The 16,017-nt window shown below is 41.1% G+C and overlaps 1 protein-coding gene across 4 annotated transcripts in view; it reads right to left on the minus strand.

The window, feature by feature from the left end:
* Positions 1-16,017, minus strand: part of LOC116311274 (partitioning defective 3 homolog) — a 354,699-nt gene that overhangs the window by 135,300 nt on the left and 203,382 nt on the right. For all 4 annotated transcript variants that reach the window (XM_039617400.1, XM_039617399.1, XM_039617401.1 and 1 more), the window contains 2 exons: positions 15,043-15,190; positions 1,805-1,991 (listed from right to left, as the gene is read on the minus strand). In XM_039617400.1, coding sequence (XP_039473334.1) covers positions 1,805-1,991; positions 15,043-15,190 — 335 coding nt within the window. The remainder of the gene's footprint in view (positions 1-1,804; positions 1,992-15,042; positions 15,191-16,017) is intronic.

Here is a 16,017-nt window from a genome sequence, read left to right on the forward strand (position 1 = left end):
TAACTCTGTGTATAAGTGTGTGCGTGTGTGTGTTTGGTGGGATATTGGGGGCACTTGGAAAGGGAAATGAGAATGGGTGTAAGTCAGTCAGAATGATGATACACACTTGATGCGTTTAAGCAGCTGTAAGCATTTGCATAAAAAAATGTGTGCATGATGTGTGTGTGTGTGTGTGTGTGTGAGAGAGAGAGAGACATGAATTATTCAGAATAACCCTAGGCAGTGCTATATAGCGCACTCCTGCCTTATGTGCTTACATCATGCATGTGCGTGTGCATGCGTGCGGTTGTGCATTTGTGTGAGTTTATAGACGGGGAGCGTGTGAGGAAACCTGAGTGCATTTCAGCCATGCGCTGTGGACCTAATCCACTATGACAAACCTCTGACATCACGTGCACAACAGGCATGCTGAGCAAATCCAGTCATTTATAATGAATGAGACAGAGAGAGAGAAAAGGAAGAGTGAGAGGGTAGAGAGTCTCCAGGGAAAACGATATAAAAATAATAATAATAAAAAGGAGAGAAAGAGATAGAGATGCTCTATCTGTGGCAGCCAAAAACATCATCTTCAAGCCACTTGTTGCATGCATCCATGTGACCTCAAACAGCCAATCATCAAAAAAAAAACAACAACAACAACAACAACAAAGAAAGAATTAGAAACAATGAGTGGTTAGTGGAAATGCACTTGCTGATTTCTTTTGTCTCTGTTATTCAGACAAGAATTACAAGATGATTGGATGTCTTGCCAATATATTTCCGGTAACTGAACAATGCAATCACTTCAGGAAATGTCAGCTGAAATTTTAGAGTAACTACTGGCTATTTTAAAGCAGATATAAGTGCTGAAATGCCATTCTTTTTTCTACACCCTCACCCCTTTTCTTTCCTTTGTGTCTACTGGTTCCTCTTCTTATCTAGCTAAGCTCTTTAAAGAGCTTGTTCTTCTGAAAATGCTGAAGTATCCAAGTTTCATTTACATGTCGAAATGTGTCAGTAGGGTGGCACCAGTCGGGCTGCAGCCTGAGTGGGGTGCCGAAATCCCACAGGTGGTGAGGGTGAGAGTGCTGGAAGTAGAATATGGGTCCCCAAGAGTGTTGCTGTGTGACTACTGCTGCTGATCCCATTACAGTTTCTCTCTCTCCTCTCTCACACACACACACACACACACACACACACACACACACACACACACACACACACACACACACACACACACACACACACACACACACACACACACACACACACACACACACACACACACACACACACACACACACACACACACACACACACAGCTACGTACCTATACCCAGACTCATATTTTGGGATTCCAAGCAGAGCCCTAAAGCAGAATGTCATTACTGTCCCACAGTGAACTCGCTGTACGATATGAAAACTTTATTTCCTGGTTCGTTACGACAGTAAGACTGTCCCGTTTACCAACTTCTACTAAGGAAAAATTATTACACTATCTAAAAATTGTGGGAAATATTTTGCAATATCTGAAAATGCATGCACATTCTGGCAAAAAATAAATGAATAATCATAATTAACTGGTATGACATTCTGTGAAATATTCAATCCAAAAACTGTGATGCTCTTCCTTTTCTGGACCAGTTCTGGGTAAACGTAATCTCCTGCTCAGCGGTGGAGACTTTGGCTGCACTAACAAACTAGCCAGCCTACACCTCATATAAACTCTGTCCTACTCTCTCCCACACAGGGGGCCGTCTGAAGTCCATCAAGCCATAAATAATTCAGCCGACTCTGCGCAAAGTGAGAACAACCTGCAGCTTACCATTCATTCTGTCCGGGCAGCTCATGAATCCAGGGAACTGGGTTTTCTCCCACAAAACCCATGTCATCATGGGAGCTGGATGACGACTGGTCAGACAGGTGGGGAGGGAGCAGCGGTGGCCTGTCGTCTTCGATCATTACTATGTCGTCCTGTGGCATGTTCACAGTCGGAGAGAGCTGGAAGCGACCTGAGAAAAACCAGGACAAGGAGAGACTGATTAGCAAATGGAGTGTGACCGCGTATATTTGAGCTTCATTTCAATTATAACATTCAAAACTGCATCAAGACCCATTTATTAAACTTTTTTTTTAAAAACGCACACACCCCATGTGCAGACATATTTGTGTAAATATAATTTTATCTTGCGTTCCTAATTAACAGCATGACATTGCAAACAGATAATGCTGAGGACGTTATTTTGCAAAACTAGTGGATTTCTGTTCTTATCTGGAGTAGCAGTACTGAATGGAAATAACAAACATCTTCTAAATGATAGCACAGTTCACTCATGGAAAGTCTAAGTGGCCATGAGGACTCATAAGACAAACACAAAGTGCTCTAATGTCTTCTATCCAGTCTCTTAATGTCACAGGCAAAAGTTCTGGACCCGGGTAGTTTTAGCCATTCTCCTTCACTCTCCTCCAAGGACAAATACGAGCAGAAAAAGGCCTCCCCCTGATCTGTATTCTGTCCCGCCTGACCCTCCCCGCTGAGGACTTCTTTGAATCGCTCTTTTGCTGCTCCTCAGGAGTCAAAGTCAATGGGGAATGTGCTGGCACTCAGCGCCAAGGGCAACAGAAGGGTTGTTCAACAGCATGAGAAGTGGCATTACAATGAAGAAGCGGAAGCTTCATTCTGAAAGCCGATCGACGCACGAAGAAGTTGTGTGCCGATCCAAACGCGAGACAAGTGATGAGATGTGAATTCAGCCACACACCTGCTTGCCATTAGACAAAGTCTTTCAGAGATTCTGGACTTCCTGTGGTCGTTGCTTTTGTTTCCATTATCACAGAACTATTTTGCAAATTTAATAGCTTAGGAACAATTGTGTGTAATCACTAGCAGCAGACAACAATATTTACCCTGGCAGGATCCCAACGTGAATCTGAGAGTCATTTAATTTCACTGGGGCCCGACGAATGATAAATGCACGTTGTGGAAGTAAATCTCAGCACCAATCAATGCAGCAGCGAGTGGTATAGTTTAGTTTCGGTACTTGGAGATTAAAAAAAGGGAAGAAAAAAAACAAAGAAACAAAACAGAACATCTGCGTGGGAGAGGACAGAAATAAAGGCGCGCTTATCCAGCACACATAGCGCCAATGAAAGTCAAACAAAAATCAATGTGGAAAGGTGCGTTTTTTTAGGTGACTTGCCATGTTGACGTGTGACAGAGGAGATTTGTGATGCCTTAAGTTAGCTCACTTTAAGCCTAGCAGACAGCTGCTGGCTATGGCGGACTATATCAGCACACCTGCCAATCCAAGTGGCTGTGGCCCTGAAAAAATCCAAACCAGTGAAGCACAAAAAAATCTTTCCGCCATACAGTTCTTATAACTGGGAAATTATCTATGGAGGCCAAAGAGTTTTTGTAGTACCACCGTATTGCTGTGAAGGCTGACATTTTACTTTGAAAGTCTATGGGGACTGACTGGCTTGTGTAGCAAGGCTCAAGTGGTCATTAAAAGAAACTGTCAGGTTTGGTAACTGCAGCTTTAACAGCTTTAACTTGAAGTAATTGTTTTCTGCACAGGTTTCAGTCTCTTGTGTTGTTGTGGAGGAATCATGGAGTGTTCTTTAAAAAAGTCTTGTTTCATTTCATTGGGGTTTGTGGGAAGTCTTAAATGGACAGCTCTCTTAAGGTCTGGCCACAGCATTTCAGTCAGTTTCAGGTCAGGACTCTGGGTTGTTGCAACTTTGACTCTTCTTTAGCTATTCTGATGTAGATTTGCTGGTGTGCTTGTTCTGTTGCATGAACTATTTTCAGCCAAACCTTAGCCGACAGACAGCTGGCCCAACATTTGTCTCCAGAGGACTTCACGATCGACTTGATGACAGAAAGATGGCCAGGTCCTGTAGCTCCAATACAATCCCAAATCATGACCCCTCCATCACTGTCCTTCAGATGTGGTATGAAGTGTTTGTGCTGTGCTGTGTTGTAACACTACATAATAAACAACTCTATTTATTGATTCGTTCAAATGCAACTGAACAGCCGTGCCGCTGTTTTTAAGAGATAAGGGGGAACACTTCCAAACAAGCCATACTTGTTCAGTCATTTTCTAATCTATCAACTTAAACTTTAAAATTTAACATTCTAACTGAGACCTGCAGAGTCACAGTCAAACCTTGGGGGGAATTTGCATGGATGTCCACTCCTGGGAAGATTGCGGCATTGTGTTAACACACATCTGAGTGCTCCATACCAGCAAACTGAATGCTCCTTGCAAAGGCTTTTATAGAGGTACCTAATTTTTTTACTAACTACACCCTTGACGGCAAAGTCATGTGAAACCTTCTTTTTCACATGACCGTACTTTTGTATCTGTTAACCGATTCTACTGAAGGACTAGTCCTTTTGTCTTTAGATTGCTAATCTAAAGCAGTTAAGATGGCTACCAACACTGTACAGGTGAAATGAAGGCCATTTCTCACTCAGACAGCTTGACAGAGAACCACAGGTAATTGAATTCCCCCTGTACTGTAAATCAGGAGTATTGGAGTAATGGCAGTGATAAGTCCAGGAAGTCAATTAGGCTAAGCTAAATGTATCATTCTCACAGTAGACACACCAAGAAGATACCAGTTATTGTATAGTTGAATTTTGATTATTAATCAAAGTGGTTGAAGTAATTTCTCAAGTTATTATGATAGTTTCTTTCAATAATGTCTAGGTTCAAGGGACATGAAGGTAAGTAAAATCTGCAGTCTATTAAAGTGAGAATATATAATTATGGTTTTACTTCTGTATATCTGTATAAGTAATATACGTGTACAATTCTAATTCTGACCCTATTTTCTGAGCCTTTTCTGTCATGACAGCACTACTAAGTCATTTTCCCTTCAAAATTTCAAATATCATGCTTTACAGTCAGTTTAGCAAAAGTGCGACAGTGTCAATAAAAGATGCCCTGCGGTTGTGTTTCCACAGGGGCTTTTCTTATACCCGCCTTTACATTCCCTTAGTAGGTAGACGGAATTGCTTCTCGGTTGCATCAGCAACAGAGACTTTGACTGCAGCAGCAACTTGGAACAGACACAGAGTATTAACTATGTCTTTCTAAAAAAAAAAAAAAAAAAACCCACCCAAAATAAAACTTTAAAACTTTAGTGCATGTTCACTTACACCATACACGGATGGAACATTTGCTCAAACTTACAATATGCTCTCAACACACCATCTATAATCACCTTACATACACTTGTGTCACGGGCCACTTTGCTAGAGGACACTGCTTTAATTAGAAAGTCTGCAGGCTTTTCTCCCAGCTTCATGAAATATTTCCAGTCAGGACCCCTTGACACAAGTGACCAGCACTGCAGATGAAAAGTCGTTACAGTTACCCCGCTTCCGTGCCTACGTGCACATGCACTACTGCACTGTATGAAGAGTGCGCAGGAAAAACTAGGGCCGTGCCGATGCTTTCAAAGGTGAAAAAATAATTAGAAACTGCAGCGAATGCTTTTCTGCAGCTGTCAGCATAATCAGCATAGAGGGAAATCACAGCCCGCCTACTCATGATACTTGACTCTGAACATGACTAACCGACAATGAAACAGACGAGACTAAGGTTGGCTGGAGAAGACAAAGAGAAAATGGCTCACAGGGAACAATATGTTGATACGAGTTAAATCACACTGTGGTTCATAAAACTTGGCTGAGCAAAGGGCGGAGTGGGAATAGAGGCAGACGCTTTTCAGCAACTTGGAACAGTGAGGCTCAGATGGAGCTGCTCACTCACTGCTTTAACACCATTGTCTTTTATCAGCTCCTCACAGTAGCTGACGAGAGGGGGAAAAAAAGGCCAGGTGACAAAATCAGCCGAGACATTTCACTTCCTTTTGCCAGCCAGATCGACACAGTGAACAGTCATGTGTGTTGGAACTCGGACTAACTAGTGATGGAGGCATTTTGAAAGTCACTTCTGTTCGTTATGGAGAAATGATTCTAAATGCAAACAAGTGCTGATGAAATAATGAGCAAGAATATTCTTAAGGCTTTCTTTTGTAATTGTTGAGCGTTTCTTCCTGTTAAAAGGGAGTTTTTCCTTCCTACTGTCGCCAAGTGCTTGCTCAAAGCGGGTTGTTTGATTGTTGGGGTTTATCTCTGTATTATTGTTTGGTCACTACCTTACATTATTAAACACCCTGGGGTGATGACGTAAAAAAGAAAAAAACGACTGAAACTCTGGAATTTTTCACGCAGTTATCTGGACTTCAACACACTTATCTGAGAAATACATATGCTGAGTCGTGAAGGGACTATTTTTACTCTGATAATGAGTAATTGTTCACAGCAGGCTAATGTTTTACAAAGGGGCTATTAGGTAATTGTTACATAGATGCTTACCATCTATGGGGTTAAGGAAAGAGACCTGTGGCAAAATGATGATGTCACTATGACCTTTCTCACACTGTGATTAAAGCCTCATGTGAGTCACACTGACAGAAGCAGGCTCACAGAAGACAACACCCTGGGACCCCTCTCATTACATTTTCTGTTCTGCTAAAAATAAAAACAGGTTGTTTGGTGTGGTTTGCCATCTAGCAATAATAGTGCATTGTGAAGGATTAACAGGATCGCTGAAACCTATTGAAGTCTAACATGTTCACCCTGGCTGTTAATTGTAATGTTAGAAAATGACTTTTCAGTGTTGCCTCAGCCAAGGCAGCTCACATTCTGGTCATTTTAAAGGAAACAGTATTTTATTTTGTATACATTCAATTTTAAATGTACCTTAAGAAATTTGTAGTGCAGATAAGGGCAGCATGACAGATGTTTACTTTTATTATGCAACATTATGTAGGAGTAGGTCATGGATAATAGCCACTGATTTGGAAATAATTGGATATGAATAACTTGAGTTCATTGTTTATTATTATGACTGTAGATTTCTAACGAACTAAGCAGCTCATTCTCATTCTTTCTATAAAGATATAACACATTTTGGGGTCAACTCGAGAAATGTGAAGGTTAGGTCAGAGGTCAGATGTGATGTGATATTTGGATGTAAACTATAATGTGATATTTAGATTAGCCTCCACATACCAGTATCATTTAGTAAATGTTGGTGATACAAACTAAGGCACCAGAATTTTAAGCAAAGTTTTAAAGATAAAATAAATTTTATGAAAGTTTGACCTTATTTAACCTTGAAGAAAATGTCAGAGGTCCAAAGTAATGTGATATTTAAAATCCTGATGTATCATTCTCTATATGCGTATATATTGTCAAAACATATAACAGCAGTAAAATATAGCTTTAAACAGCCCTATATAGTATTATTATCACTTTTAAAATCTTTATACACTACCTTCTGCATGTTTACAATATACACCACACTTCCAAAAATCATAGTTTTAAGGTTTTTGTCCATTTCTGACCAATAAATAATTAAGTTGACCTTGTAGGCCTTGGTGGATGTAAGCCAAAATTTAAAGCATTATTAACCCCACTCTACACCCCTACCGAGCTATCTTGTTTACAGACAGAAAGATGAGACGCATGCAAACACTACCAAAAACATAACCTCCAAGGCGAAAGGTAATTAAACAGTTTGCATATTCACTTTTACATTACTAAAGCCACGCCAATCTCTCTGCACGTTTCCTATGAGGTGATACCGATGACACAATACTGAAGCAAAGATGTTCTCGCTCCCTCTAACAGAGACTGCAGACGAAGACGAATGAGCTCCCTGGCTCCAGAGGCCACCTGGCTGCATCCATCCAAACAGATCAGAGTATCGCTTTTCTCTTCTTTCTGCCCTCTGACCAAGCATTACCTGTTGAAACATTGAGCTGTGAGGTGAGAGGTCACACTAATAGCCTCACTCCATCTTCCCTCTCCTGCTCGATTTCCTCCATCTCTGTCCCATCACGCACTTTCACACTTTCTTTCCTCTATGTTCTCCCTCCTTCTTTTCCTCCTCCTGTGACACTTTGGCCTATTGATGTGGATGGAGGAGAGGTCATTAGTTGATCCATGCTGTCACAGCTATCAGACCCATACACGGATAGCAGCAGGTAATCACCCTAAGTACATACCAGCAGAAGCCGAAAGCCTTTATGTACACCAAGGGACATCGGTGCTGTTTTTCAGCAGTGTTCCACCATGTTCCACAAGGGATTCCTTCATTAATGCTATTGATCAGCGCATTTAGTAGATTGGCTTTATGACAATCTCTTCCTTGTAGGGAAACACGGCATCAAGACGTCTGGGATATGAACAGCAGCTACTAAAGTGTGAGACTTATAGAGACACATGGAGTTGATCAATTCCTCCCATGGACACAACAACAGAACATTTAACATCCAGTCAATTTCTTATATATTTAGAACCCTGGCTGAAGGTCCCTATAACCACATACTGGCAAAAGTGGGTCTATTATAAGCGTATGCTTGGAAAACTAAGGTGATGACAGCTTAATGCTAAAACATCTCCACGCAATTTATGGAAGTCATTGCTACAGGCAAAGACCGTCTTCAATACATCGTCAGACCACCACTCTGCGACGTATTACCACGAAGCGACTAAAAGGTTTTTCTTTTCTAGAGGTCAAGCCATCGATGGTGTTGAATGAAGAACAGCACTCACATCCAAGGCTTTTATTTAGCCTGCAGATGGCATTTCAGGGAACAGCATCATAATCACATCGATATTTTTTCACACAAACAGCAGCCAGAGTAGCTCAATATCCAGGAGCAGTATGTTAAAGAAAAAAAAAGTACTCTCACTTGATTCATTTGTAACGGGTTGGTTTATAACATTAGTTTGTACTTTATGCACAAATTAGAGTTACTGTGTGGTACTTTATATAATTATAGTCTAACTTTCCCACAATATCACACAAATTATACTTTAAATACAACACTGCTGATATGCACAAGTGTTTCTAAAAGTAAAACTTCCTTCACCCTCATAATTGTCGCCAATTACCACGCTCATGTTTTTACATAACTTAAAGGTGCTATATCACGCAAAACTTTCTTTGGAAAAACATCTTCAAATAAAGTGCATCTTGCAAATACTGCTGCCTTTTATTTATTTTATTTTATTTTATTTTTTTTACAGAATACATTAAAATAATTGCTGCTAAACTTACGCTCATGCCACTTCAAAAGAATAAGCACATAAAAGCAGAGAAAAGGGTCAAATTTCAGGGTAACACTATATACACATGCACTGATTTTAAAAAGAGCTCGCTATTCTTCTGACACATGAGCATAAAGAAAGGATGAGTTCTTTATAGGATTTTAAGTCACTAAAGGGTAAAATAAACTTCTACAAGTACCTTTTTTTGTTTGTTTTTTTAATTTGGGTCAATGTGCCTGCAGGATTTTACACCCTTGCCTGCATCGCACACATTATATCCTGCAAACACCTTCTTTCCTGTGTGACAACAGCAGGACTCTGCTCGCCTGGTTCCCACCTCCAGTCTAACTCCGCTACCTGTCCCTCGCTGCTAGGCATGCACTCAGTTTGGGTCAAAAAGCCACACGCACAGAAAGCATTGGTGCACAAGCCTTAATTTTCACCCCAGCGTGTGGATCCCACACCCGGTGGCACTTTTCAATTAGACAGAACGGAAAGGCAAAAACTGGGTGTGATGCTAACGACCTTTGCGGCAAAATCCTGACTGTCGCTGTCACAGTATGCACATGCAGGAGATTTTACTCAGCTCCATATTTCCTTCTTGTATATTTCAGCTTTTCTTCTTTCTTTCCTACTTTTTCTTAAATAAATGGCTTCTTTGATAGTTCTCTATTCCTTTACTTGGTAGTTCTCTATCCCTTCACCTTTAGAGGGCATAACATGGGCATGGATGGAAGGATAGCATGAAAAGAAAGCAAAAAGTAGAGTGAAGAACTCATCTAATTTGAGCATGGAGTCAAGCAGAGCGCTGTATGTTCACCACCTGCTGACTGCAGATACAGCTTTTGGGCCATGATGCGTTCATGCATGTGTGAAGCTAACGCTGACAGCATCACAGAGCTGCACGGCTTACTGAAACAATCCAAGAATGGGACTACCTGGAACTATTGATCACCTGAATTGCACACCAAGCAGACAGTCCTGAACGACAGCCCAAAATACTACAGGCAAGATCACAGCAAAAGTGTCCACATGATCAATGTAATGGCACTATACTAGCTTAATAGCACCTGTCTCCTATGTGAGCATGTCTCTGCTGTTGCCATGATTATGATTCCTATAATTTCATTCAATTGCACCAATTACCCCAGAGACTCAAGGCCTTTTCCTCGTGTTTCAGAAGAAAGGCAGCCTGTGAATATTGGGTGTAGACTAGACAGCCAGGTTTCTGATCAATACTTAAGGTAAGGTGAGATAAGGCATCTGAGGAGCATTGCAGCTATTTGCTCTTTTTTTAACAGTACACAGAGAGCATGACAACAACAATCATGGCTTGGCAGAAATATGGAGTTTACAATTTCACTGAATTGACTTGCTGCCATCTGCAATAACTCGCAATCACAGTCAGGTCTTAATTCTTGAGCAGCAAAACCATTCCATCCCATTTACCTCTGTGTCTCGATTCATTTATAGAGGCGCAGGCAGTGTAATGCAGTGGAGCATCAGAGGAGAGTGCTTGATTTGGTTAGAGAGTTCCTTTGTTTGTCTTTTAAGAGATGGAATGCCTCAGAGTTGTGTCTGTAATCACCGTTTGCTCCAAAGGGGAATACACAGCTCACATCAGTGGGTAGAACCAGCTGCAGAGGTTCTACGTGAGCGTGCAGTTCTTTTTAGTTTGTAGGTAATGCACTAAGTGCGCCGCACCATATCCCAAACTCCACACCTCTGGCCTTCATGATTCAGAAATTTAGCAGGTTAGATGCACTCAAAATCAAGCTGTCAGTCAAGCCCTGGCGGCTGTATGCTTGCTGACCTTGCTGAACCAATCTCAATATCTGTCCCCTAACCACAACTGTCACATCTCACGCACCAGGCAATATGTCTGAGCCCCGTATGAAATAACACGCAGAAGAAGATGGAGCAAAAACAGCTATTCTCTGTCTAACCCGCAGACATTTACCATCAACACCGATAAATGCACTTCACTGTGACAGCTTCACATGTGTTTTCACAACACTATGCCTTGCCTTCATTTAAACTAAAGTAAGTAGCTGTTGTCCGCATGGCAGATGAATTTACTTGTGTAAGATTATGTCAGGAATATTTATGCTATTTGCCTCCAAAGTAAACACTGACACTGCTGACATTAAATCATTGCCAAGGTCATGAAGGGCCATGAATAACAGCAGGTCATTGCCACATATTTATGGACAAATCAGTGAGGACAGAGAAGCATCACTTCTTTTTATATCTTTTTTAAGATATTAGTGCAAAAATAGATTTGGAGATTTCTCACATTTTAAACAGCATCAAAATGACATGAAATCTCTACCTGGGCTTTTTGCATTCTTACAGATGCACACGCATTTTTATGGATTGTGATTAGAGTATGACGTCAGTCTTATCCTGTTTTTTTGCCATCCAGGATCTGACTACCTGACTACACCTCAGGCGTTAACCCCCCTACAAAATCAGCATGTATAAGGAGAAAACTAGACACCGTTTTGCACTGGGATCCCATCAGCTGTGATGAATGTTAACAAGCTGACCTTCTAAGCCATCAGTACAAAGTAGTCATTTCTACATGATTACATGAGCACTCAACACTATAGTTCACAGTTGTGACGTTATTGTTTTGACAAAAGTGGCCGCAGACTGACAGACGTTTAAACATGAACCAACGCACTCAGTTCCTCAGCGACAGAGTGAGCAATCAGGAACAGTTTCCAATTACGACGCCTACTCACAACTCTAAAATAATATTCATGGGGCTGTCGGGGCAAATGAAAAAAAAAAAAAGAAGATAAATGCATTATCTATCAACATGTCTTCAGCATAACAACAAGTTTCAAAGTCAAGAGGGAATTGGGATTTCTCCAGTGTAAAGACGGGAGACTTGTCCAAGAAGAAATGCTCAGAAAAAAACCCATTTTCAGCTTGCGTATGACAGATATTCCAGGGAACTTTTTTTGTTTTGTATTCTATTTTTTTAATCATTATTAATATAAATAAAATAAATAATCTAAGAAGATGCACTATATAGACAAAGGCACAGGGCCACCTACACATTACACCTACAGAAGCTGCTCTACCATAGAAACACATACCTCGAAGCTCCCAGCACACTTTTGTGCTGATGATAAGGCCAGAGGAGGTTTGGAACTGGCAACTTTTATGCACTATGAACTTCAGCACCTAGTGACCCCGCTCTCTAACTTTACCAGGTCTGCAAATTTGTGGCAGAGTTACAGGGTGATTGGGGAATATCTGATTTTATAAAGCTGTAGCAATGGAACAGAAAACACCTGAATTCAAAGAGGCGTGGCCTAATACTTTTGTCCATATGCTGTATGCTGTAGGTTTTAAGTATGCGATATGGTTCAACATACAATATAAGGTGTCGCTCTAGGAAAATGTGGGACTGTAATTCTTTATTATCAGGATGTCCTAAAAACTCGCTGAAAAGTCTTCAGCTAATCCAAAATGCTGCAGCAAGAGTCCTGACAGGGACTAGAAAGAGAGAGCATATTTCTCCTGTTTTGGCTTCCCTTCATTGGCTTCCTGTTAAATCCAGAATTGAATTCAAAATCCTGCTCCTCACATACAAGGTCTTAAATAATCAGGCCCCATCTTATCTTAATGACCTTGTAGTACCATATCACCCTATTACAGCACTTCGCTCTCGCACTGCAGGCTCACTTGTTGTTCCTAGAGTATTTAAAAGTAGAACAGTTTTCAGTTTTCAGGCCCCTCTTCTGTAGAACCAGCTTCCAGTTTGGATTCGGGAGACAGACACTATCTCTACTTTTAAGATTAGGCTTAAAACTTTCCTTTTTGCTAAAGCATATAGTTAGGGCTGGACCAGGTGACCCTGAATCCTCTCTTAGTTATGCTGCAATAGGTGTAGGCTGCCGGGGGATTCCCATGATGCATTGAGCATTTCCTTTTCAGTCACCTTTCTCATTCACTAGGTGTTAATAGACCTCTCTGCATTGAATCACACTTGTTATTAATCTCTGTCTCTCTTCCACAGCATGTCTTTCATCCTGTCTTCCTTCTCTCACCCCAACCAGCAGATGGCCCCGCCCCTCCCTGAGCCTGGTTCTGCCCGAGGTTTGTTCCTGTTAAAAGGGAGTTTTTCCTTCTCACTGTCGCCAAAGTTCTTGCTCATATGGGGGTCATATGATTGTTGGTTTTCTCTGAATGTATTATTGTAGGGTCTACCTTACAATATAAAGTGCCTTGTGCTGACTGTTGTTGTGATTTGGTGCTGTATAAATAAAATAAAATTGAACTGAATTGAACTCTATGATGGAGTACCATATTTATTGTAGCACTTCTTAGGAGCTACATTTCTTTTCACAGCAGCTGTGTTGTGTTGCAAAAATAAATAGGAATAAATGTTACTGCGCAGTAGACTTAAATAACAGAATTTTGTCATTTTAAAAGATGAAGACATGTCAGAGAAAGTAGACATGGGTTAACGAGGACGTGACTCAGAGACAGCCTGAAGACACAGAAGAAAAGGAAATGGCATATTTTGCAGCGAGACAAGCCGAGTCAAAGATCTGAGACTCAGCTGAGCTTTAGCTGTGATAACTTACTGCTTTAGCACCTACTCCACCCCCACCTCGAAAACTTTTCCACTTGGCTCATTTGACTCCCACTCTTCAGAATGAGATGAGAGCTACACACCCTTGAGGTTTCAATCGCCCCAAAAAAAACCCATTTCCATCAGTGCCCCCACAGTTTTGCTTCTCATGATCAGAGCAGTGTTCTGAAAAACCTGCACCAGAAAAGCCAGTGGAATAAATAAGTCAAAGTAAGAGAAAAACCCAACCGATTTGAAAACATCTGATTGGGGCTGGAGGAGAAAAGCATGATGAAAGAGTGGAAAAAAAGAGAGAAGAGGAGACAGAGGGAGAGAGAGTGTCAGGGGCAAGCCCTATTGATCTGAAAGCTTAATTAACCATCAGATGCTTCTGACACAGTCTCTGATCTTCTATGATCAGTGGCAGTGTGGCACCACTCTTGGGGTGGGGATGGTGGGGAGGTTATAGAAAAGAAACGGGAGAATGACTGAGAGAAGGGCAGAGAGGAAGAAAGAGTAGATCACTGATAGATTACAAAATCACTTTGCAGAGTGTACAGAAGGATGACGGGGTGATAGGTGACAAAGGAGAAAGACTAAAGACAAAGAGATCATCAGGAGACAGTTGATTGGGGAAGGAGAGGAGACAAAAGGGCAAGAAGCATAATATGGATAAAGATAATGTGAGGAAAGAGAGAGTTGAGGAAACTGAGAGTAAAACAGAAGAGTGAAAAGGAATGAAAGATGAAAAATGGTGTAGATACATTTGTCTAAACTTCATCATTTCCCAGAATAACGCCCTCCCCACACTGATGCAGTCACCTTCAGCTTCTGCACGCATGCATATGAGAAAGGTCTGCTGATGCTGAGATGACAGCAGTGATTACTCGAGGATTGAATTGCCAATTCTAATACATCTGAAGAGCCGAGATTTCGGCCTGATGATGTCATCTGGGCAGAATGGAAATTGACCCAAGTGAAACCAGTCAGGAGTGAAGTGAAGGTGGGGAGGATTGAGGCTGACATTAATCCCTGGGAGCTTTAAAGAGTGAAACAGCGCACCTTGGAATGTGACGTGGGGGGTGAGGGTGTGAAGGCGATGCATTTCAGAGGTGCTTTGGCTAATGTTAAAATTGATCTGGCCATGTCAGAAAATACATTCAGTGTAGATGAGGTTAACAACTCAACCCGAGTTCCCATCAGGGTAAATCAGGAGAGCTTGGCCAAAAAATAAATTCAATTTGTGGAGTAATTTCTATCTAGCAGAAGGTGAAAGAGACATAAAGGTGAAGAAAGGGAAAATGAAATAAAAGTGTTGACATGTTACACTCACCAATGCGTCCGATCGTATTAGCTCGTGGAGTGGAGACGCTGTCTGGGCCCTCAGTGGTTTCATAGAGAGAGTTGGAGATCCGTCGTTCATGGCTCTCCAGAATAGAGTTGAGAGGATGCTCCAAAAATGAAGGGCTGCCAGGGACTTCCTACATGGACCGGGAAAAAAAGACTTGCTTACAACTCATCAGACAGACAAACAATCACACTGCCTAATCTAAACCAGTAACGTGCAGATTTAGGTTTCAAATACATTCCAAATCTGTGACTTTTTTGGTTCATGTATTGTATTTACAGTATTCGTAAACTGAAAAAAGAAACTGAATCGAATTAGTACTTTGTTTTGGGTTTTTTTTTTTGCTTTTTCTCATCAAATACTGGACAACATGCTAACAAGCGTGAACAATCAAATGCTGCAATGCTACGATGTGATAGAGAAGGAGCTAACAATCAGCATCTTAGTTTTAACCGGTTTTGGTTGTAACACATTCAAAGTAACACTTAACTGTAATGTAACATGTTACTGTACTGAACTGAGTAATTAAATTCATCATAGTAGTTACAATTATGTCATTACTTGAGTTAAAAAGGTTCTTCGGTTATCTGTACACCACAAATAGAAAGAAAGAAAACGTTTTTCTTCCTGCGCACTTATGCTACAATCAGCTAACACAACTTCAGCACTTTGAAATCATCTGTGCAGACAGCATGCTAACGCTCAGCTAACCCAGAATCCAGAGTAACATTGATAGCTAAGTAAATGCAGACAGCCCTACAGCCAGAGCCTGGACTTAAACATGTAACAAAAACAGTGATGAGCTGACAGGCTGGTAGCATTGTACTGTACACTACAGCTTTAAAGCCTCTTTAGGCTGTTGTTTTTGCCAAAATTAGCCTAGGGTCTTGTGTTTGCATGTGGAACTATAGCGTAACATATAGGTTTATGTTACATGACATGTTTCAATTCATCTTGCAG

The sequence above is a fragment of the Oreochromis aureus genome, linkage group 9 (genome assembly GCF_013358895.1).
Source record: "Oreochromis aureus strain Israel breed Guangdong linkage group 9, ZZ_aureus, whole genome shotgun sequence".
In the NCBI taxonomy this organism is placed as follows: Eukaryota; Metazoa; Chordata; class Actinopteri; order Cichliformes; family Cichlidae; genus Oreochromis; species Oreochromis aureus.